The following is a 23,992-nucleotide window of genomic DNA, read 5'->3' as shown; positions in this document are numbered from 1 at the left end:
GTATCATTCTCTTCAGTGTACAGAATTTCCCCTGGTTTTCTTGTGTACCAGCTCTCCTACTCCTGATCTGCCCACCTCGTGTCTCTCCATGCCCAACCTGGGTTCAGACTGACAGTTTCCAGGTAATAAACGTCCAGTTTGTGAGTTTGTGTAGTGGTTAGAGAAGTGTAGTTGTAGGGCTAGTCAAGGTGGGGAGGTGGATGCCTGGAGGTTAAATTTTTCATACTGATGATATTAAAAACTTTATTGAGATAATTTGCATGCTACAAATTCACCCATTTATAGTGTACAATTCAGTGGGTTTTAGTATATTCACAGAGCTGTACAACTATCACAACAGTTTATTTGAGTGTGTTTTCATCACGTCAGTAAGAAACTCCACAGCCAAGAGCTAGCACTCTCCTCTTCCCTATCCTCTCACCCTAAAAAGACATTAATCTACTTCTGTTTCTATAGTTTTGTCTGTTCTCATTCTCCTCTTCTCCCAACCCCTCATCCTAAAAAGACATTAGTCACCTTCTGGTTCTATAGCCTGTTCTGGACATTTCATATTAATAGAATCATATGATACGTGGTCTTCTGTAAGTTTTTTCACTTAGCATGATGTTTTTAGGATCCGTCCATGTTATATTACGTATCAGCACTTTATTCCTATTACGATATGTATATGAGATCACGCTTTGTGTGTCCTTTCACCAGGAGATAGACACTCATGTTGTTTTCGCTTTTGGACTATTCTGGATAATGCCTCTGTGGACATTTGTGTGCAGTGCTTTGTGTGGACGTGTCTTTGGTCTCACCTTGGAGTGGAACTGCTGGGTGACATGATAACGCTGTTTTTAACTTTTTGGGAAACTGTCAGACTGTTTTACACAGTGATAGTACTGTTTTTCATTTCCACCAGCAATGTATGAGGGTTCCAGTGTCTTCAGATGCTCACCAACACTTGTTATGATCAGTATTTCCAACTGTAACCACTTTAGTGGATGTATAATGGTATCTTGTGGTTTTGCTTTGCATGTCTCTGATCACTAACGATGTTGAATATCATTTCATGTGCTTATTGGTCATTTGTTTATCATTGGGGAAATATCTATTCTGGTCCATTATACATTTAAAAACAAAAAATTTGGGGACCAGCACCAACTTTCAGCCGGTAGTAGACGCTCCCCTCTCGCACTTGCAGGTAAGCCCCCCTGTTTTCAGTCCAGACAGCAGAGCTCTTTCGTGCCCTGGGGCAGCGACAGGGAAACCGAAGAAAAAGAATGGCCAGCTGTGGCAGAGGTGCAGGGGGAGCGCTGTCTGGGCGCCGAGCTCCCCTCTCACCCACAAAACAAACTTTTTCACCCGTTCCTCGCGGAGGAGCGCCGAGTCCTGGTGTGCTGGAGCCGAGGGTCGGACCCATTATACATTGTAATGAGTTATTTATGCTCTGTGATTGTAAGATGTTAGTAATAAGGAAAATGGGGTATGGGTTCCTTATTATTAATGCCAAATATGAACTTGGCAAACATAAATTACTTATACTCTTATCATATGTGGTCTTATTTTATATAAGGCTAAAGGAAAAAAATTGAAAGTGAGATTATATTTTAAGTAATATTTTTAGCTTGTTTTTTGTGCTGAAAATTGTTTTCGAGGCAGAAGACTCAGAAAGTATAATCATATTTTATATAATCACTTTTAATATGTGTTTGTAGATAGCCTATTAGAAAAGAATTAGAACAGGGTTAAAGTTCTAAATATACTTAGAATTAAAAAAATCATTTAGAAGTCACTTTAGGATGCTATAAAAGTCTGTGGTCATCACTAAAAACATTTTAATTGCCTCTAGGTATGAAGAAGTGCTAGGTAACAGTGATTTTTGTGGGTAAGATTCTTGATAAGTCAATTTTGACTCAATTGAGGAAATGTCTAATGCCAACCTTTAGGATTTGTTTTTGGATAACTCAGAATTGATTTTTTTCTTGTAAAATGCTTACTTGCCCCAATGTCTTATTTTTAAACTGATTAATGTTGTAAATATAAAACTGTTTTAGGCTAGTTTTACAGTGAGATTTTTCTTAGCTACTCTGTGGATACTTTTGATAATCCCAGGTCTCTGCTTTTGGAGAATTTGAAGCTTTGAGGGTGTCCAAAGAGTCTCTATTTTTATTCTATTTTTAATAATTTTCTAAATGGACTTTGCCAACAAAGGTCCATATAGTCAAAGCTATGGTTTTTCCAGTAGTCATTTATGGATGAGAGAGTCAGATCATAAAGAAGGCTGAGTGCTGAAGATTGACACTTTTGAACTGTAGGGCTGGAGAAGACTCTTAAGAGTCCCTTGGACAGCAAGGAGATCAAACCAGTCAGTCCTAAAGAAAAATCAACCCTGAATGTTCTTTGGAAGGACTGAAGCTCCAAAACTTTAGACAAGTGATTCAAAGAGCCAGCTTATTGGAAAAGACCCTGATGCCAGGAAAAATTGAGGACAGGAGGAGAAAGGGTGACAGAGGATGAGGTGGTTGAGTGGCATCATTGACTCAATGGGCATGCGTTTGAGTAAACTCTGGGAGATAGTGAAGGACAGGGAAGCCTGACATACTGCAGTCTGTGGCTCACAAAGAGTCAGACATGACTGAGTGACTGAACAACAAAGTACACAAGTATAGTCCTTTCACTTATCTGTAATTCTTCATGTTTAGATACCTTACAGATTTTTGCTTTATATTTAAGTCAATGTATTTTATATTGGCTGTTTGACAAGATGATGATATAATGAAGGAGAAGTTAAATTTCTAGAGAGCAGTTTATGCTAGTTTTACATTCTATTACGACTGTGCGAGTGAGCACACATGCATGGAGTCATTAAGAACTAGTAATTCTAGGTACAACACAGAGATCAAATTGCCAACATCCACTGGATCATCGAAAAAATGAGAGAGTTCCAGAAAAACATCTACTTTTGCTTTATGACTACACCAAAGCCTTTGACTGTGTGGATCATAACAAACTGTGGAAAATTCTTAAAGAGATGGGAATCAGACCACCTGACCCACCTCCTGAGAAATCTGTATGCAGGTCAAGAAGCAACAGTTAGAACTGGACATGGAACAACAGACTGGTTCCAAATAGGAAAAGGAGTCCGTCAAGGCTGTATATTGTCACCCTGCTTATTTAACTTATATGCAGAGTACATCATGTGAAATGCCAGGCTGGATGAAGCACAAGCTGCAATCAAGATTGCTGGGAGAAACATCAGTAACCTCAGATATGCAGATGACATCACCCTTATGGCAGAAAGTGAAGAAGAACTAAAGAGCCTCTTGATGAAAGTGAAAGAGGAGAGTGAAAAAGCTGGCTTAAAACTCAACATTCAGAAAATTAAGATCATGGTATCTAGTCCCATTACTTCATGGCAAATTGATGGGGAAACAATGGAAACAGTGAGAGACTTTATTTTTTTGGGCTCCAAAATCACTGCAGATGGTAACTGCAGCCATGAAATTAAAAGACAGTTGCTCCTTGGAAGAAAAGCTATGACCAACCTAGACAGCATATTAAAAAGCAGAGATGTTACTTTGCCAACAAAGGTCCATCTAGTCAAAGCTGTGGTTTTTCCGGTAATCATGTATGGATGTGAGAGTTGGATTCTAAAAAAATCTGAGCGCCAAAGAATTGATGCTTTTGAACTCTGGTATTGGAGAAGACTCTTGAGAGTCCCTTGGACTGCAAGGAGATCAAACCAGTCAATCCTAAAGGAAATAAGTCCTGAATATTTATTGGAAGGACTGATGCTGAAGCTGAAACTCCAGTACTTTGGCCACCTGATGCGAAGAACCGACTCATTGAAGAAGACACTGATGCTGGGAAAGATTGAAGGCGAGAGGAGAAGGGGACGGCAGAGGATGAGATGGTTGGATGGCATCACTGACTCAATGGACATGAGTTTGAGCAAGCTCTGGGAGTTGGCGATGGACAGGGAAGCCTGGTGTGCTGCAGTCCATGGAGTTGCAAAGAGTTGGACATGACTGAGTGACTGAACTGAACTGAACTGAATCAGTGTTATTTTTAAAAAAGGATTAATATAAAATCAAATAATAGTAAAGAGCAAAATTGTTGAAATTTTAATTTAACAGAGCACATTATTTAATGTCAGTAATAGCAAAGTAAATTAACTAAGATAATAGACATTTACCCTAATAAATGATTTAAATTTTAATGAAGCTTTAACAGTTACATTTCATGAAAAGGTGATTTTTTTTATGTGCCTGGGCTAAAGAAGTTTATATGTATGTGGCTTAACCTTCTTAACATGGATCAATGGTTTCTTAGATTAAAAAAAAAAACAAAACAAACTCCCAATCCAATTTTCTGAATGTGGTGCTGGGTACCAGAGAACCAAGGGAAAAGTGAACTGGAAAAAGAAATATCCGTAGCTTTTATAAATCTCTTTACAACTAGGGGAGGTTTTTTTTTTTTATCATGGGAAATAAGCTTAACTCAATAAGAAAAGAGAAAAGAGAAGATGCAAACCTAGTTTTGAGAGAACTGAAGAATCTCATGAAGATTATAGAGGAGAGAGAGCAGTGTTTGCAAATAAATTCTGAGTTGCTCCTGTCAGTCGTATTCTATATTATGGTAAAATAAAGAAGGGTAGAGAGTAGCTTTTTCCTTTATACGTATACTATACTCAAGTGAAAAAGGAAAAGAAAGTTGGTCTCACCTTTCATATTGTCCATGAAAAGAACCTTATATGAATCATCTTTTTAAAGGTATCATGTGTTTGTAGAAATGATTTTTAAACACTTATTTGTGTTGATTACCAACTATAAATGATAAGTAATGAAATCACCTGGGTTATATACTATTGTGCTTATATGTAGTATACATTTTTGTATCTATGTTCATAATGGATTTTAAAACCGGAAATTTTAAAGTAAAGATGATTTTAAAGATGCTAAATTAATTTATTACCCTGCCGATCAGAATTTGTGGCTCTTATTCTGTTCCTTAGAGATTTTGACTTTTTAAGATATCTTTTTTGATAACATAAAATACTTTGAGATCTTCAGTTTAAGGACTCCAAGTATAGTAACTAGTCTTGATTTCCCCCACACAGGTAGTATTATAGTTAATTGTTAACGCACATATAATATACTATTTACAACCACTAAAATATAATATATATACTTACCTTTAAAGTAACCATTTTAGAATTAATCAACCCATTGGAATCATCTTGAAGATGGATTATTACTATATTGGTTACGTCTAGAAGTATTCATTAATGGAAAATATCAGGTGATAAAATCTGAAAAAAAGTTAAATAAACAACCACTTTCTATTTACACAGCTATTGACATTCTGGGGTAAACTTTGTACAGCTGTTTTTTGGAATCAGAACGGTATAGCACACTACTGAAAAATCTCTGATTAGCAGGTACTTGTGTGATATTTCCTCCCTTATTTTTCTTGATGTCCATTTTAATAGACTGCATGTCATATATGAAGGTTTTTCTGCTTGAATGATCCCTTTAAGTTCATATATAATCCTCAAGACTGGGTATACTTGAGGAGGCAAGAATGTATAATAATAGTAGGAACTGTTTTTGCCCATTCTCTCAGCAAATTCATTGTATGCATGTTTTCATAACTTTTGTGAAACTTTGGAGCGGACCTGTAGAATCCATGGGAGCAGATGTGATGTGGAGAACAAATGTGGACTGGATGTGTTTGGTTAGTTCTGCTGCTGAACTGGAATTGGCTCAGGTCCTGTGTTATGATAGAATAACGTTTTCTGTGTATGTTACCTTCTTCAAAGAATGAACACTCACTTTTCTTAAGTGGAGCAGATTATCTAATTGGGTTTATTGTGATTAATGAGATATAAATCATAAAATTAAAAAAAAATTGGGTACAATGAACAGTAGAATTCACTGGAGTAAAAATCTCTTGGCAGTATATTGAAGTCAGAAAGGATGTGAAAACCAGCTAATAAATGATAAAATATTTGATCATTTTTTGTCACATAAAGAACTCCGATGTTCATAGTATTAGGGAACAGATTGTATATAGTATAATCTTTGTATTACAAGCAAACTTCTATATAAATTTGCTGGTGGCATATATGAATTTGTGTTGGATTTTGTACTTTGATCTGAATTGTATTATTCTTTCTGCTCTTGCTTTGCTGATTATATTAGGATGGGAGACTAATGGGAGTCAGATTATGATTGTTAGTTCTCTAGGTGATACTGGAGAAAAATATTTGTGAACAGCAAGTTGATGGTCCTCTAGCACCCTCTGCTGGACATAAGAATTAATTCACCAGACTAGAAGATTAAAAAAAAAAAAAAAAAAATTTTTGTTAGAAGGGAATGGCTACCCACCCCAGTATTCTTGCCTGGAGAATTCAGTGGATCGAGGAGGTTGGCAGGCTACAGTCCGTGGACTCGAAAAGAGTCAGACATGACTGAGCGACTAACATTTTAATTATGTCTGTAAACAAAATGCACTCTTTGAAGAAATTTGTTTAAAGATATGAAGATTTTTTTTTTCTGTCTTTACTGATTATTTTAGTAATAATAAACAGTTTATAAATTTTTCTTCTGCATGTTTCATTTAAAATAGGAAAGTATGAAATGTGATCTCTGGTTTATTATTTCAACCTGTTTGATTTTGGTTTAGGACTTTTGGAGTGTGTGTGTATGTGTTAGTCTCTCAGTCGTGTCCTACTCTTTGTGACCCCATGGACTGTAGCTCGAGAGGCTCTGCTGTCCATGGGATTCTCCAGGCAAGAATACTAGAGTGGGTTGCCATTGCCTTCTCCAATTGACTTTTGGAGTAAAATCAGGTAAATTAATATGACAATAGTACATGAAAAATGAAGACTTGTTGACTCTTATCACGGAAACACTGAATAGTCTGTATTTTAATAAAATATAACACTTGATAAAATTATGTGGATGCCTTTTGAATATGAAAGAATATTTTAATATTATTAGACTGATTTCTTCTATTTGCCCTCTTAGCTTTTTGCTTGTTTTGATCTTTATTCTCAATGTCTGTGGATTATTTTCTTGACACTGGTTAGACTTCTTCTGGCTTGCAGAACCTAACACAACTATTTTGAATATTGAGAAAGTTGACTTTAGTTCTTCAAGGACAGGGACTTCATCTTGTGGCATTACATTAAAAGAAATTTTTTTTTTTTTTACTAGTTTTGGCCCAACCTAGGGTAATACTGATTTTAATCTGTCTAGCCATAAGAATCTTTCTGCTCTAGTATATACCATGCTTTATACCAACAAGCAGTGGAAATCCCTTGTTCTAAGGATTCAAAGTCAGCATTGAGAGGAACTCTTTAACAGAAATCAAGAAGCTGGACATAGACGGCTGTCACTTCTTTGAAATGTCATTAGTTCTTGCAGTTAAGGATTCTTTTTATTTTTTTATTGAAATATAATTTATGTATCATTGACTACACCTTTTTAAAGTATGCAGCTCAGGGTTATGAAACCATTACTGCTGTCTGACTCCAGAATATCCTTATCACTCCAATACGAAACTTTATGCCCATTAGCAGTCAGTGCTCATTCCTCCCTTCCCATGTCTCCAGCTACTGGAAACAACTTTCTGTCTCTGTGGATTTGCCTGGTTTGCCTATTCTGGCCATTTCATATAAATGATGTTATTTAATATGTAGTTTTTTGTATCTGGTATCTTTCACAACGTACGTTTTCAAGGTTAATCTCTGTTGTGGCATGTGTTGGTACGTAGTTCCTTTTTAATGGCCGACTGATATTCCCTTGTATGGATATACCATGTTTTATTTATCCATTCATCACTTGATGGGCACTTGGGTTGTGTTTTTTTTTTTTTCCACCTTTTTGTGTTTAGATTCTGAACTGTAGCAGACATTATGGGAATATGCTTTGCTCAAAGAAAAGTATAGTCATTTCTTCTCCACTGCTTGATTAGTTTTTAGATTATGCTGTTTTTATGTATGTCCTTTCTGGTTGTGATATGTTACCAGCTCTATGTGCAGAAAAAGAAAAGACAGGAGAAAAGAGGAAAAATCAAATCAATCAAGCCAAGCATTTAAAAAACCTTCACCTAAGGCTAAATGATAGAGTAAGTAAAATGAATAGAGACATTTCTAGCCCAAATTTTATCTAAGAAAGGAAATTAAATTAGTAGTGTCTTTCTCTGTTACTGATGAACTGTCTGACAAAATCCTAGGTGTGGCTCTTCTTTACTAGTATCATCCTGAGACACGTGCAGCATGGTGGTCCCATAACCTAGTCCCACAGCCCTAACTAATAAATTGGACTTTGTCACAATGAAAGCTTCTATATGAAACACTCTGACATTAAGGAATAAAAAGACAAGCTGTAGACAATATTTGGGAGTGCTACTGCTGACTGCCAAGTCACTTCAGTCATGTCCAACTCTGCGACCCCATAGATGGCAGCCCACCAGGCTCCCCTGTCTCTGGGATTCTCCAGGAAAGAACACAGGAGTGGGTTGCCATTTCCTTCTCCAATGCATGAAAGTGAAAAGTGAAAGTGAAGTCGCTCAGTCGTGTCTGACTCTTAGCGACCCCACGGACTGCAGGCTCCTCCGCCCGTGGGATTTTCCAGGCAAGAGTACTGGAGTGGGGATATTTGGGAGTAAATATTTGCAAATCACATATCCAACAAATGACTTGTATCCAGATTATATAATAAATTCTCAAAATTCAATAATAAGAGAAAAAACAACCCAATTAAAAAATGAGGGAAAGATTTAAGCAGAAACTTCAACAGAGAAGATGTACAGATGGTAAGTAAACATATAAAAGACAATAACCCGGTGTACGAGACAGCAAAAGAGACACTGATGTATAGAACAGTCTTATGGACTCTGTGGGAGAGGGAGAGGGTGGGAAGATTTGGGAGAATGGCAATGAAACATGTAAAATATCATGTAGGAAACGAGTTGCCAGTCCAGGTTCGATGCACGATGCTGGATGCTTGGGGCTGGTGCACTGGGACGGCCCAGAGGGATGGTATGGGGAGGGAGGAGGGAGGAGGGTTCGGGATGGGGAACACATGTATACCTGTGGCGGATTCATTTTGATATTTGGCAAAACTAATACAATTATGTAAAGTTTAAAAATAAAATAAAATTAGAAAAAAAAAAAGATGCTCAGTGTCGTTAGTAATTAGGAAAATGAAAATTGAAACTAAAATGAGATGCCATTATGTTCCTATTTGAATGTCTAACCCTGGCCCCCAGATAACTCAAAAGATAACCATGCCACCATGGTCAAGTGTTGGTGAAATTGGAAACTCAATTTGCGAAAGAGTTTGGCAGTTTCATAAAACATTAATGTACACCTACCATCTGACCCAGTCATTCTGTCCCTCACTGTTGACCCCAGAGAAACAGAAGATAAAGATTTATACACAAATGTTCATAGCAGGTTGGTTTGTATAGCCCAAACTGAAACAATTCAAATGTCCATCAGTTGATGAACTGAGAAACCAGTTGTGATGTATCAACACAGCGGAACACTTTAACAACAAAAGGTAAACTGTTAATATGTGCAACCACATGGATGAAGTGAATAATTTTGTGAGGAGAAAGAAGCCAGACAGTAAAGAGTGTACACTCTATGATTCAATTTATATTGAACTCTGGAAAACAGGAAATGATCTGTAGTGACTAAAAGCAGATCATTGGTTGCTTGAGGATGTGGGTGAGGTGGCAAGGGCGTGGATGAAGAGATTACCAAGGGATACAAGGAATCTTTTAGGGGTGATGGAAGTATTTTTCTCTCTTGATTATGGCAATGATTTTGTGGGTGTGTATATATATATACCACACACACACAACTTACCAAGTTCTACACTTTCATTATGTATAATTTATTATATGTAAAGTATTACTTAGTGAAGAAAAAGAAGGCAAGCTTTGGAGGATTTTTCCTGAGCATGATTTTTACAATATGACTTTTACACTCTTGCAAATAAAAAAACGAAGCTATAGTAATTTAAAGTGTTAACTACAATGTAGTGGCCTCTATTCAATTTAAATACCAATGTTTATGAGTTTAAACTTTTAATGTTTTCAGGCAACTACTCTGAGAGTGAGGAAATTAGAAGAAAATATTGAAGCAGAAAGAGCAGCACATTTGGAATCGAAATTTAATTCTGAAATTATTCAGGTACAATGTAAACAACATTTTTGTGTGGATCTTATTAAGCTAGGAAAAACAGCATTATGTTCAGAGAGCCAAGGTGTGCATTTTGAGCAGGTAACATATTGATGAGACCCATATTTTTCTATTTACTATAAAGATATAGTTGATGATAGTCTTTATTGGAGAGGAGCTGGCACTCTACACCCCACAGACTGAATCTCACCCACGATGTGTGCTTGTGAAGTTTTATCTTGTGTGTGGTGGCTTTTGTGCTGCATTGGCAAAGTGGAGTAGTTTAACAGAGACCTCACAGTCTGAAAGTCTAATATGTTTGCCATCTGGCCTGTTACAGGAAGATTTGCTCATAAGAATGTTCTTTTTATCAACAGTCATGGCATGATTTCTTTTTGAAACCATTTAAAAATATGCACTTTTATATTGAGAGCTGAAGCTATAAAGGTGAATGAGCTCCTTTTGGGACTTAAACATTCCATTACCAGAGATCCTATGTACCTCTATGCTGATATAAAGGTAGAAATATGAAATCCTTAAGTGCTATGGGAGCATAATAAGGAGAAGGAGTAAATCTGAGAGGAGACTTGAATGAAGGCATCTTAAGGAAAGTGTCCTTTTCCCTAGGGCTTACAGAACGAAAAGGAACTTGGAAGATTAGTAAAGGCATTTTGGCTGCAGGTTGTCAAGTACTGCCATGGACCACGTCTTACCTGCAGCCTTTGTTGTAAATAGTTTTATGTAAAGTTGTGTTAAGTCGAAGTTCTGGGGACTTTTCTGGATGTTTCTTTCCTTTTCAACACAAGGTGTGCAGGTTCAGTCCTTGGTAGGGGACCTAAGATCCCACGTGCCTCGTGGCCAAAAAACGAAAACTTAAAATAGAAGCAATATTGTAACAAATTCAATAAAGACTTTAAAATTAATTCCACATAAAAATAAATCTTAAAAAAATCCCAGGTTCCATCATTTAATTTGGATTTAAAAAAAAAGACTTGGACTCTTCTCCTGTATTAAAATTTAATTTATAGGATTTGCAGAGTTTTATCTTAGTATTTAAACAGGTCTTAATGTGAGATGCAACTAATTTCGTAAGAATTTTATAATTTTTTTTTTTTTTTACTTTTATCTTTAAAGAAATGCCTTTTACTCACAAAATTCTTAGGCCTATTTATTTGAGTGCACCTGTATGTAAAGCAAATTTATGTACGTTAAGCTTTTTTTTTTAGAAAAAATGATTGAATTCCTCAAAATAGCATTAATAAGCAATAAGGCTGAACTTAATTCATGTAAGAAATTGAATTCATATTTAAGTTTTGCATAATAGTTGTATAACCAGTTATATATAGTTCTTAGCTGTAATAATGAAAATTGTTACATGTATATTTTCACTCATATAGTTAAAAATTAGCATTTGATACTCAGTACTATAGCTTAGAAAAAAACCAAAAATGTATATTTGAATCATATATTTATAAATATTCACATTCTATTGTTTTCCTCTATTTCTTTGCCTTGATCGCTGAGGAAGACTTTCTTATCTCTCCTTGCTATTCTTTGGAACTCTGCATTCAAATGGGTATATCTTTCCTTTTCTCCTTTGCTTTTTGTCTCTTTTCTTTTTATAGCCATTTGTAAGGCCTCCTCAGACAGTCATTTTGCTTTTTTACATTTCTTTTTCTTGGGGATGTTCTTGATCCCTGTCTCCTGTACAGTGTCACGAACCTCCGACCATAGTTCATCAGGCACTCGGTCTATCAGATCTAGTCCCTTAAATCTATTTCTCACTTCCACTGTATAGTCATAAGGGATTTGATTTATGTCATACCTGAGTGGTCTAGTGGTTTTCCCCACTTTCTTCAATTTAAGTCTGAATTTGGCAATAAGGAGTTCATGATCTGAGCCACAGTCCACTCCCGGTCTTGTTTTTCCTGACTGTATAGAGCTTCTCCATCTTTGGGTGCAAAGGATATAATCAGTCTGATTTCGGTGTTGACCATCTGGTGATGTCCATGTGTAGAGTCTTCTCTTGTGTTGTTGGAAGAGGGTGTTTATTGTGACCAGTGAGTTCTCTTGGCAGAACTCTGTTATCCTTTGCCCTGCTTCATTCTGTACTCCAAGGCCAAATTTACCTGTTACTCCAGGTGTTTCTTGACTTCCTACTTTTGCATTCCAGTCCCCTATAATGAAAAGGACATCTTTTTTGGGTGTTAGTTCTAGAAGGTCTTGTAAGTCTTCATAGAATCATTCAATTTCAGCTTCTTCAGCGTTACTGGTTGGGGCATACACTTGGATTACCATGATATTGAATGGTTTGCCTTGGAAACAGAGATCATTCTGTCGCTTTTGAGATTGCATCCAAGTACGGCATTTTGGACTCTTTTGCTGACTATTATGGCTACTCCATTTCTTCTAAGGGATTCCTGCCCGCAGTAGTAGATATAATGGTCATCTGAGTTAAATTCATTCAGAAAATTAAGATCATGGCATCCGGTCCCATCACTTCATGGCAAATACATGGGGAAACAGTGGCTGACTTTATTTTTCTGGGCTCCAATATCACTGTGGATGGTGATTGCAGCCATGAAATTAAAAGACGCTTACTCCTTGGAAGGAAAGTTATGACCAACCTAGACAGCATATGAAAAAGCAGAGACATTACTTTGCCAACAAAGGTCTGTCTAGTCAAAGCTATGGTTTTTCCAGGAGTCATGTATGGATGTGGGAGTTGGACTATAAAGAAAGCTGAGTGCCGAAGAATTGATGCTTTTGAACTGTGTTGCTGGAGAAGACTCTTGAGAGTCCCTTGGACTGCAAGGAGATCCAACCAATCCATCCTAAAGGAGATCAGTTGTGGGTGTTCATTGGAAAGACTGATGTTGAAGCTGAAACTCCAATCCTTTGGCCACCTGATGTGAAGAGCTGACTCATTGGAAAAGGCCCTGATGCTGGGAAGGATTGAGGGCAGGAGGAGAAGGGGACGACAGAGGGTGAGATGGCTGGATTGCTTCACCAACACAATGGACATGGGTTTGGATAAACTCCGGGAAATGGTGATGGACAGGGAGGCCTGGCGTGCTGTAGTTCATGGGGTCGCAAAGAGTCGGACACGACTGAGTGACTTAAGTTGTTGTAATTAATCACCATCTTATCATAAACTGTTAAAAAGTTAAAAATATGCTTGAAGTATTCTGTTATTAAATTTGTTTAGATATTATGTCATAAAAATGAGAAAGCAGATTTGGAAGAGCTGACTCAGAATTGTCTGTCTAGTTTTCTTCAGATTGGTTTATCATTTGTGATTGAATGTACATATTTTCTGAGAGAACAAACCAATGTAGGTAGAAGAAATATTTTCTAGACATGTCATTTTACTTATAAACACTGGATTTAGACATCAGTCAGTTCAGTCACTCAGTTGTGTCCAACTCTTTGCAACCCCATGGACTGCAGCATGCCAGGCTTCCCTGTCCATCACCAACTCCTGGAGCTTGCTCAAACTCATGTCCATCGAGTTGGTGATGCCATCCAACCATCTCATCTTCTGTCATCCCCTTCTCCTCCTGCCTTCAATCTTTCTCAGCATCAGGTCTTTTCCAAAGAGTAAGTTCTTCACATCAGGTGGCCAAAGTGTTGGAGTTTCAGCTTCAGCATCAGTCCTTCCAATTAATATTCAGGATTGATTTCCTTTAGGATTGACTGGTTTGATCTCCTTGCAGTGCAAGGAACTCTCAAGAATCTTCTCCAACACTACAGTTCAAAATGTCAGTTCTTCCGCACTCAGATTTCTTTATGGTCCAACTCTCACATCCATACATGACTAGTAGAAAAACTATAGCTTTGACTAGACAGACCTTTGTTGTCAAAGTAATGTCTTTGCTTTTTAATGTGCTGTCTGGGTTGGTTAGAGCTTTTCTTTCAAGGAGCAAGCGTCTTTTAATTTCATGGCTGCAGTCACCATCTGCAGTGATTTTTGGAGCCCAAGAAAATAAAATCTGTCATTGTTTCCATTGTTTTCCTGTCTGTTTGCCATGAAGTGATAGGACTGGATGCCATGATCTTAGTTTTCTGAATGTTGAGTTTTAAGCCAACTTTTTCACTCTCCTCTTTCACTTTCGTCAAGAGGCTCTTTAGTTCTTCTCTTTCTGCCATAAGGGTGGTGTCATCTGCATATATGAGGTTACTGATGTTTCTCCCAGAAATCTTGATTGCAGCTCGTGCTTCATTCAGCCCTGCATTTCACATGATATACTCTGCAAAGAAATAAGCATGGTGACAATATACAGCCTTGATGTACTCCTTTCCCAATTTTGAACTAGTCTGTTGTTTCATGTCCAGTTCTAACTAATGCTTCTTGACCTGCATACAGATTTCTCAGGAGAAAGGTCAGGTGGTCTGGTATTCCCATCTCTTTAAGAATTTTCCACAGTTTGTTGTGATCCACATAGTCAAAAGCTTTAGTGTAGTCAATGAAGCAGAAGTAGATGTTTTTCTGGAATTCTCTTGCTTTTTCTATGATCCAAAGGATGTTGGTTTTTTGATCTCTGGTTCCTCTGCCTTTTCTAAATCCAGCTTGAACATCTGAAAGTTCTTGGTTCACGTACTTTTGAAGCCTGGCTTGGAGAATTTTGAGTATTACTTTACTAGCGTGTGAAATGAGTGCAACTGGGCGGTAGTTTGAGCATTCTTTGGCATTGCCTTTCTTTGGGATTAGAGTGAAAACTGACCTTTTCCAGTCCTGTGGCCACTGCTGAGTTTTCCAAATTTGTTGGCATATTGAGTGTAGCACTTTCACAGCATTATCTTTTAGGATTTGAAATAGCTAAGCTAGAATTCTATCGCCTCCACTGGTTTTGTTCATAGTATGCTTCCTAAGTAAGGCCCACTTAGCACTCCAGCATATCTGACTGTAGGTGAGTGATCTCATCATTGTGGTTATCTGTGTCATTAAGATCTTTTTGAGTATATTCTTCTATAGATTTAGATATAACAACAATGAAAAATTAAGTTTGAAAGATCAAATTTGAAAATGTACAAAGCCATATCTAGTCTACTACCTTAGTTTAGTGTAAGAGAACAAATATTTCAATTGAAGTATTTTTGGATAATTATTGTTGGTGATTATTATTTGTGTGGATTTATTTATGCAGCGTTTCCCAGGCTTCCTTTCTTGGTGAGTTCATTTTTCCTAATCGGGTTGTCTTTTGCCATGCCTGGAAGGCTTGTGTCCTGCAGAGTTCCCTTGGGCCTGTTGCTGTGACAGGAAGCACTTGCCACATTGTGCTACTCTGTCCTCTCCTAACAAGAGCTAAGACTGTGTACTTTCATGATAATTGTATCATTATAAGTGTATACATGATAATTGTATCATATATCGTGAGCATTTGCCTGGCATGTATTAAGTACCTAATAAATATTTATCTAAACACTTAGTAAACAATTAGTATGTATTTATATTTAATGATAAATACACGTTAATATTAAATAGATATTGTCCCATTAGATCTTTGTAGCCACCCTGTAGAATCTATATATTCTTTTTTGTTATTATTTACTTTTTACAGATGAGGACCCTCAGGCGTTTGGAGCTTAACATGCCAGAGGGCACTTAAGTTTATTTGTAGAGCTGTGACTCAAACCTGAGTCTTATGGTTCTAAAGCACATTTTCTGTCTAGTTTAAAGCACTTTTCCCCCTGTCTCTCTCCTTTTTTGAGCTTTAGCAAACTATTGTTTTTATTCTGAACTTAATTTTCTGAAAAAATAAAATATCTATGTCGTTCAAAAATCAAAACAAAATTAAGTGGTCAAAAATTTATTTAATTCTTGTCCCTCCTGTTGTTTACCTCACTTGCCTGCTATCTTTCCTTGTGTTTTTTCCCCTCCAAAATACAGCATACTACGTATAATGATCTAGACTTTGCTCTTCCCAGTATGTGTTAACACTACATAGAGAACCACCTGGAGAACTTTCCAGAAGTTGTTTCGTTGCCTTTTTACAGCTATAAGTTATTCTTCTATGGGTGTGCACTTTATCTATTCTACTGTTGGCAGGAAATCTAGATTATTCTCTAAAATTTCAAGTACGTTTAAAAGTAGAGAGAAGAGTAAAATGAACTCCTGTTTACTGATCACTCAGCTTCAGGACTTGCCTCACAGGCCAGTTGTGTTTTGGCTATTAACCCTCTTCTACTCTTCCACTCCAAGATTATTTTGAAAAAAATCCCAGATATCATATTATTACACCTAGATATATTTTAGTCAAATAGTGTTGTTTGATAATAAAATTTTACTGTTCTACAGTAAGAAATCCCCAAGAGTAAAGAGATCTATTAGCTTTGTTGGGCTTAAAAGATGTTCATATAACAATATTTCTCAAAAGAGGGGAAGGATACTTCTCTCCAATTTTCAAAAACCACCTAATTTATTATGTTTATAAAGGAATGTCCAAATGAGCTACTAGATCAAAATTAGGCACTTTGACGGGACGGGTTATATTGTATCTGCCGGTCCTTTTTCATAGCACAGTTAAGTCTGTATTCTTCCACTCTTCTTCTTTTCTACTACACATGTTGAGAAAGGGAATAAACTGCCTCTTGTTTATTTTCTTTGTTTTAAACCAAAACCAGAAAGAAAGACTTGTTTGGATGAATGATAATTAGCTGTTTGATAAAGTATTCTATTCAATTTGAGATTGGTACAAGTGTTTCCTTGCTTGCTTCAATTACTTTTCTGTTATCTGGTAGTTACGGATTCGAGACCTTGAAGGAGCTTTGCAGGTAGAGAAGGCCAGCCAAGCAGAAGCTGTTGCCGATTTGGAAATGATCAAGAATGAATTCAAAGAAGTTGAAAGTGCATATGAGCGAGAAAAGCATAATGCACAGGAGAGCTTTGCAAAACTAAACATGTAAGTGTTATACTGTAAAACTCTCTAAATTAATATTAAGAGTTTATGAAATCTACACGACTATGAATGCATAGTAGTAGGTAAATATAGAAGTGCTCTGTTGGGTTTTGAAGTATTATGGCAATTCCAAGTAGTCTCAGAAACGCAGAAATACTTTCTTATACGAGAAAGTAAATATGTTAATGTATTTTTATATTGTGTTTGCTGATGTAATACAGCAAACACAATATATATCTTTAAGGCCTTGACTTCTAGGTCTCCTAAGTGAGCTATGTAGTAAATGGGTAATGTTGGAGATTTTCTCAAGCTGTAAAAATAAAGGTAGGAGTGATCCTGCTACTGGGGCTAGCGTGTGTGTGGCTCACTTCATAGCTAGCATTGCACGGCTTTGTTTCATTTATGTAGTGGCCTGTGAGGTAGCTACAGTTTTTTATCCCTGTTTTACAGATATGAAAACTGAGCCTGAAGAGGATAAGGACACACAGCTATTAGTGGGAGGGTCAGGATCTTTCTGACTCCTGTTGATTTTAATCTTTTTCAGTTCAGAAGTCTTTCATCTGAAAAGTCCTGTGAAATGCTTTAAGAAGTTTATAGTGGCTCAACATGTTTCCAAAAATAATAGTACATGTTTTAAGCCATTTCCTCTCAGAGAGAGAAATGTGTACCACCGTTGGTATATAATATGATAATAGGTCAATACATTAGTTATGTTTTTATTTTTAATGTTCATTTCTACTTATGGCAGATAATGGTTTTCCATTTACAGATGTAATATAAAGTTTCCTTTTAAAATACTTCATTTAGCTTATAATGTGAGTTAATTTTTTTAAAAAGTATTGTTTAGAGGTGTATGGCAGAAATGATAAAGATGGCACTTGAAAGGCTGAAGTTTGAAAAAATGTAAAACTCTGTAATTACTTTTATTAGTAATGATTATAATACATTGAATGAGTAATTCTTGACTGAGTTTTCTTGCTTCCTCTAGAATGATTTAAATGATAGTCTGTGATTCTACAGACTTATACCCTTTTATTTCCTTTGAACCATGTGATTCTAAGGACTTGTATGTACCCTTTTATTTCCTTTGAACCATATCCCAATCAAGTTATTACAATAATAACTTGATTCTGTTATTCTAAGGACTTGTACCCTTTTATTTCCTTTGAACCATATCCTGAATCTGCACATTTAAATATGTTTGAAGGGCCTTTATGTAGTATATAGCACAGGCTTCTTTACTGTTGCTTTGAGGTAATGATTATGACCTACTAGTGAAGCTGTAAGAAGTTAGACTCCCAACGATCAAAGCTTTCCCACAATAAAATAATGGGCTTCTTTGGGGGAACTAGTAAGCTCTCTGCCTTGGAATGTTCGAAACAGTAGGTAGATGATTCTTTATCACATATTCTGAAGATTTGAGTCCTGCAAATTAGATTCAGTTCAGTTCAGTCGCTCAGTCGTGTCTGACTTCTTGCGACCCCATGAATCGCAGCATGCCAGGCCTCCCTGTCCATCACCAACTCCCGGAGTTCACCCAGACTCACGTCCATCGAGTCAGTGATGCCATCCAGCCATCTCATCCTCTGTCGTCCCCTTCTCCTCCTGCCCCCAATCCCTCCCAGCATCAGAGTCTTTTCCAATGAGTCAACTCTTGGCATGAGGTGGCCAAAGTACTGGAGTTTCAGCTTTAGCATCATTCCTTCCAAAGAAATCCCAGGGCTGATCTCCTTCAGAATGGACTGGTTGGATCTCCTTGCAGTTCAAGTGACTCTCAAGAGTCTTCTCCAATGCCACAGTTCAAATGCATCAATTCTTCAGTACTAAGCCTTCTTCACAGTCTAACTCTCACATCCATACATGACCACAGGAAAAACCATAGCCTTGACTAGAAGAATTTTAAGATACCCACTTACTTTTAAGCTCTAAGATTTTAATCTATGTACTTTTAAAATTGGACCCCAGAGCAAATTTTTTCCTTGGGTTTGTTTGGCTATTACCTGTGCTTTTTGGTGCTTGAAAAATTTTACTCAAGTTTTGTGTTCCAATAAGCAGAAACTAACAGTTCTGAATACTAGTTATGTATTCCAGCTAAGCTAACTAAACTAACAATCCTCAATGTTTTAACATATGTCCCTTGTCTGTTCTTCATCCCTATATAACTGTGCTGTAATATAAGTTAATAATAATGAATAAAGAGAAAACAGTAAGTAGTAATTAAAGCCCACTGCTTATCGGTAGTTCCTATGACTTCTCTTCCTCCATCCTGTCTTCTGTTTCATTGTACATGATATTACAGCCACCTCTTTTCCATTTATCTGTGGTTTGAGAAAGAATGAGATGACATGAAGGATGAGTAGGTAAGTTATTTGATTTTCTACTTGTTCAGTTCAGTTCAGTCGCTCAGTTGTGTCTGACTCTTTGCAACCCCATGGACTGCAGCACAGCAGGCTTCCCTGTCCATCACCAGCTCCCGGAGCTTACTCAAACTCATGTGCATCGAGTTGGTGATGCCATCCGACTATCTCATCCTCTGTCATCCCCTTTTCCTTCTGCCTTCAATCTTTCTCAGCATCAGGGTCTTTTCCAATGGGTCAGTTCTTCGCATCAGGTGGCCAAAGTATTGGAGTTTCAGCTTCAGCATCAGTCCTTCCAATGAATGTTCAGGATTGGTTTCCTTTAGGATGGACTGGTTGGATCTCCTTGCAGTCCAAGGGACTCTCAAGAGTCTTCTCCAACACTACAGTTCAAAACGTCAATTCTTTGGCACTCAGCTTGCTTTATGGTCCAACATATAGTCACATCCATATATGACTACTTGTATTCTTCATTCTTTTTCAGGAATCTTCTTTAAAATCTTTTAGAGTCACAAATTCTCAAGAATTAATTTTTCAAAGTAGTTCTAAGTTTTGGATAATGTATTTCAAAGTGAGAATTGATATTTTAGGTCTTTAGGGTAAATAATACCTTTACAATAATATCTTTACAAATAATACCTTTAATGTACAATTTTGAGAGCAGTGAGTGCTGGAGTAGGAGATTGTTTTACCTGTTGGGTAGAACTGATTTAGCAATTGATAAGAGGTTTCAGAGGAAATGCTGTCTGACCCTTGCAGGTGGCTAAGGTTTTTATACTTCTCTTTCCTCCCAGGTAGGTCTAGGTGGGAATCTTATTAAAAGGCAGGAAGAAAAACTGTGTGTTAGTCAGAGTTTTAATTTTGGTCAACAGTTTCATAACAGTGAATATTCCTATGTGAAACTATTTTGGATGGGATATGTATTTATATGTATATAGGTAGAATATACATATGTATCCCTGGAGGAGGCCATGGCAACCCACTGTAGTACTCTTGCCTGGAGAATCTCATGGACAGAGGAGCCTGGCAGGCTATACAGTCCATGGGATTGCAAAGAGTCAGACACAACTGGAGCGACTGAGCAAGCACACACACATACATATGTATTAGCTGGAATATGTGTATATATTTTAGCATACTATTATGTATTGAATATTACATGTAATAATATAACAAATAAAATTGTTATGTATTAAAGATACTTTCAAAGAACTCAGCTAGGAATTTGAACAATAACAGGCTATATTAGCAAATATATAATGTATAATTTAGGTAGAATATATATACTCTATATTTCTCTAATAAATTTTCTTAATTGTAAATTTTTTTCCATTGAAAACTTACAGTGTAAAATGAAAATCTTTTAATAATCTTTTTATTTTAACTCTTTCAAATATCAGATTATCATTAACTATAGTAACTGATTGTTGGGCAATGGTAGGGAAAAGATCCTCATAATTCTTAAATCTAGTTTAACTTTAAATTCAGTTTAAAATAACACTAGTCAAAGATATGATACCCATCAGACTTAATCTCAATTTATTTAATTTATTCCATTCAATATTTAGGGACTTCATTTTTCTAAATATATCAACCAAAAGTGTAAAAAGAACAAAAGTATTATAACCCATGTGCTAATATTATTGTTCATATTCTTGCTGAAAAATGGCCTGAAGATGGCTGTTTGTTAAAACAGCTGCACGGTTGTCAAATTCTTATCTGAGCTCTGAAGGAAAAGAATGGTAATCCAGTAGCAAAGAAGGCATTTTTTTTTTGAAAGAAGGCATCTTAACTACAAGTTTCCTTTTCCCTTTCCTTTCTTGACAAAATCCTCCATCTGTCAAGTCCTGAGTCTTCTCTATTGGATTCAAAGAGACTGGGGCTTCCTTGAATTTTCATCATACTCCCCCTGCCAATTAACACTTGTACATAATCTAAAAAGTGAAATAGTACTGTTAAGCTCATGAAAAGCCATGTCTTGTTACCCCGTTGTTCTCTGTGACTGGTTTCTTCTCCTTTGAAGCAACTGCTTTCAATTCTTACAAGCTGTTTCTGGCGTTTAACTTTGTATTGCTGAATAACATGCATATTGTGCCATGTTTTCAGCTTCTCTTTCTAGATGTTACCTGGTGGCCTCTACTTATTTATCTGTTGTGCACCTTGACCACCTAGCACAGGCTTATTTCTTCCGTCCTCCCATCCTTTCAGTAGGGTTGTATTTTAGGATATTTTTTCTACTATTTTCTGACCCCTCATATTTATTTTTCCTTTATACAACGTTTTCTTATATTTTTTGTTGTTTATTGTCTGTCTTCCTATGTAGAGAGGAGCTTTGTTTTGTTCACTGCTTTCCCTGAACTCCAAACTAGTGCTTGGCACACAAGAGCTGCAAAGTAAAGAGTTGCTGAATGATCAAATGCATGAATAGTTAATATCTTGTTTTATGTTGGATTAGTTTGTATGCACCAATCAATAAATTATTCTTAAACTCTCTAACAGAGCTGAAAATCTCTCATTATTTTTCTGCACCTCAGAAATTCTGTCATTGTAAGTTTCTTCTAAGATGTATCACTGTTGGAGTCTTCTTTCCACTCCCTTCTTTCTGGACAAATTGTTTTGCAGGCTTTGTGTCACAGTCATCCTTAGGATTCCTCTTCACCATCATCCGAAGCATTCCCTTTACTTCTCTTTGATAATGGATCTGTTCTTTACTAATCTCCTGCCCATCTTCCTTGTCTGATTTACTCTCTTGTAGTTTCTTGAGGAATTACACATCAGAGGAAAACTTTTAAAACTTGCATTCTGAAAATGTCAAAATGTAGTTGATCTTTACCCTTTGTCATAGTTTTGTTGGCTGTTTATTCAATTCTTCTATCAAGAAGTCCGAAATTATTTGATTACCTATTGTTTGTTTGTGGCCCTTGCTTTTCTCTGGAAACTTGGACAGAGTGGCCACCAAGTCTGGAAACATAGGTGCCTGTCTTGAAATGGTTTAGTGATGTTACATTATAACATATGATAAAATAATACTAATAATGTGTATTTCTGTGCTCTATGGACACAGTGTGGAATCTTCTCTTTGTTCATGGTGTTCTTAAACGTCACGATGATGGGCCTGGCGTGGACTATTTTCCATTAGTGCTGGGAAGTCACTGAGCTCTTTCGGTTTTAGAGTTATAAATAATTCATTTTTGGGAAATTCTCTTGCATTATTACTTTGCTGATTTTTCCCTTTCCATTTTCTTTACCTTTTGTTTCTGGAACTTATGTCATTTATATGTTGGGATTCCTGGATCGATGTTCATATCTTTTCTCTACTTTGATCCATTTTTTGTTGTTTAGTTCTGCTTTCTGAGAAGTTGATATAAATGTCTCCTCTAATCTGTCTATAAGTGTTTAAATTCTACCCTCCCTACCATGGAATATTCTTTTTTTTTTTTTTTTAAGAAAAAAGCTTTATTTCTCTAGTTGCAGTGAGTGGGGTAACTCTAGTTGCGGTGCCTGGGCTTCTCCTTACAGTGGATTCTCTTGTTGCAGAGCACAGGATCTAGGGCCTGGGGGCTCAGTAGCTGCGGTTCCCGGGCTCTAGAGCGCAGGCTGGATAGTTGTGGTACACGGGCTTTGTTGCGCTTCGGCACGTGGACTCTCCCTGCACCAGAGATTGAACCTGAGTCTCCTGCATTGGCAGGTGGATTATATCCCACTGAGTCACAGGGAATCCCCAGTGTTGGAGTATTCTTGATTCAAGGAAGAAAGTACCAAAGGGTTTGCACTAGACTTGTCTCTGTTCCACCCTAGAGCAAGAAATGTTGACTGATCAGAGTAAGATCATGTGCCATTCAAAAATGAGCTCTTCATTTGATTATAGCCTGAGCACAGCATGGATTTGGTTATACTGAGTCACCTTGCCTCCAATATTACAGCTTAAAAGTTATAGGAAACTGATCTACTGCATTTATCAGGAAGATGCCAGATTAAAAATAGTGGCAACTCTTTAATTTGAAACACAGCAAATTTTGAACTAAAATACTCCCAAACTGCTTGTCATTTTATGTCCCAAAAGAATGTAAATTCAATTTAATGCTACCTTGAGCAAAATGTAAATAGGCAGGCAAATCCTTTGAAAAGAAATTTATGTTTTCACAGTGAACATAAATGATTATTAAAAATTATCCTTGCTTTTGGACTTTTCATGTTACTGTACCAGTTCTACTTGCATGAACACTCAGAAATAAAACATTTGTGTCATTTCCCAAGTTATACTTTAATTTGAAAGTGGTTTGATAGGACTGCTTTCTGTTTTGAGGCAGTCTCTGAGCTAATTCAACTGTGGTGGGTGGGGTTTGTTAATCATAAATAATGGTGAATCAACACTAACCAAATCCATTTTACTTATAGCCTTGGGTATAGTACAAATGTCTGTTATCAAAATGGGGGTATTATTATGTTAGAGTCCTTCATTTAAGAATGTATAATTCTTTTTATTTGCAAAAATGAGAAGTGGTCTTTAAAACCTTTGGTCATGAAACCATGATATATAGTACATCTGCCCT

At 36.7% G+C, this 23,992-nt stretch overlaps 1 protein-coding gene across 8 annotated transcripts in view; it reads left to right on the top strand.

Moving 5' to 3' along the window:
• CCDC171 (coiled-coil domain containing 171) overlaps positions 1-23,992 on the top strand; it is a 341,259-nt gene that overhangs the window by 60,352 nt on the left and 256,915 nt on the right. For 7 of the 8 annotated variants that reach the window (XR_009737984.1, XM_061425240.1, XM_061425244.1 and 4 more), the window contains 2 exons: positions 10,103-10,195; positions 16,925-17,085. Coding sequence is in view for 7 of the 8 variants with exons in the window: in XM_061425240.1 (XP_061281224.1) it covers positions 10,103-10,195; positions 16,925-17,085 (254 nt within the window). In the remaining variant the exon portion in view is untranslated. The remainder of the gene's footprint in view (positions 1-10,102; positions 10,196-16,924; positions 17,086-23,992) is intronic. The other variant, XM_061425245.1, reaches the window with a different exon arrangement.

This window comes from Bos javanicus, chromosome 8 (assembly GCF_032452875.1).
Source record: "Bos javanicus breed banteng chromosome 8, ARS-OSU_banteng_1.0, whole genome shotgun sequence".
In the NCBI taxonomy this organism is placed as follows: domain Eukaryota; kingdom Metazoa; phylum Chordata; class Mammalia; order Artiodactyla; family Bovidae; genus Bos; species Bos javanicus.
This window is presented reverse-complemented; position numbering and strand designations above follow the sequence as displayed.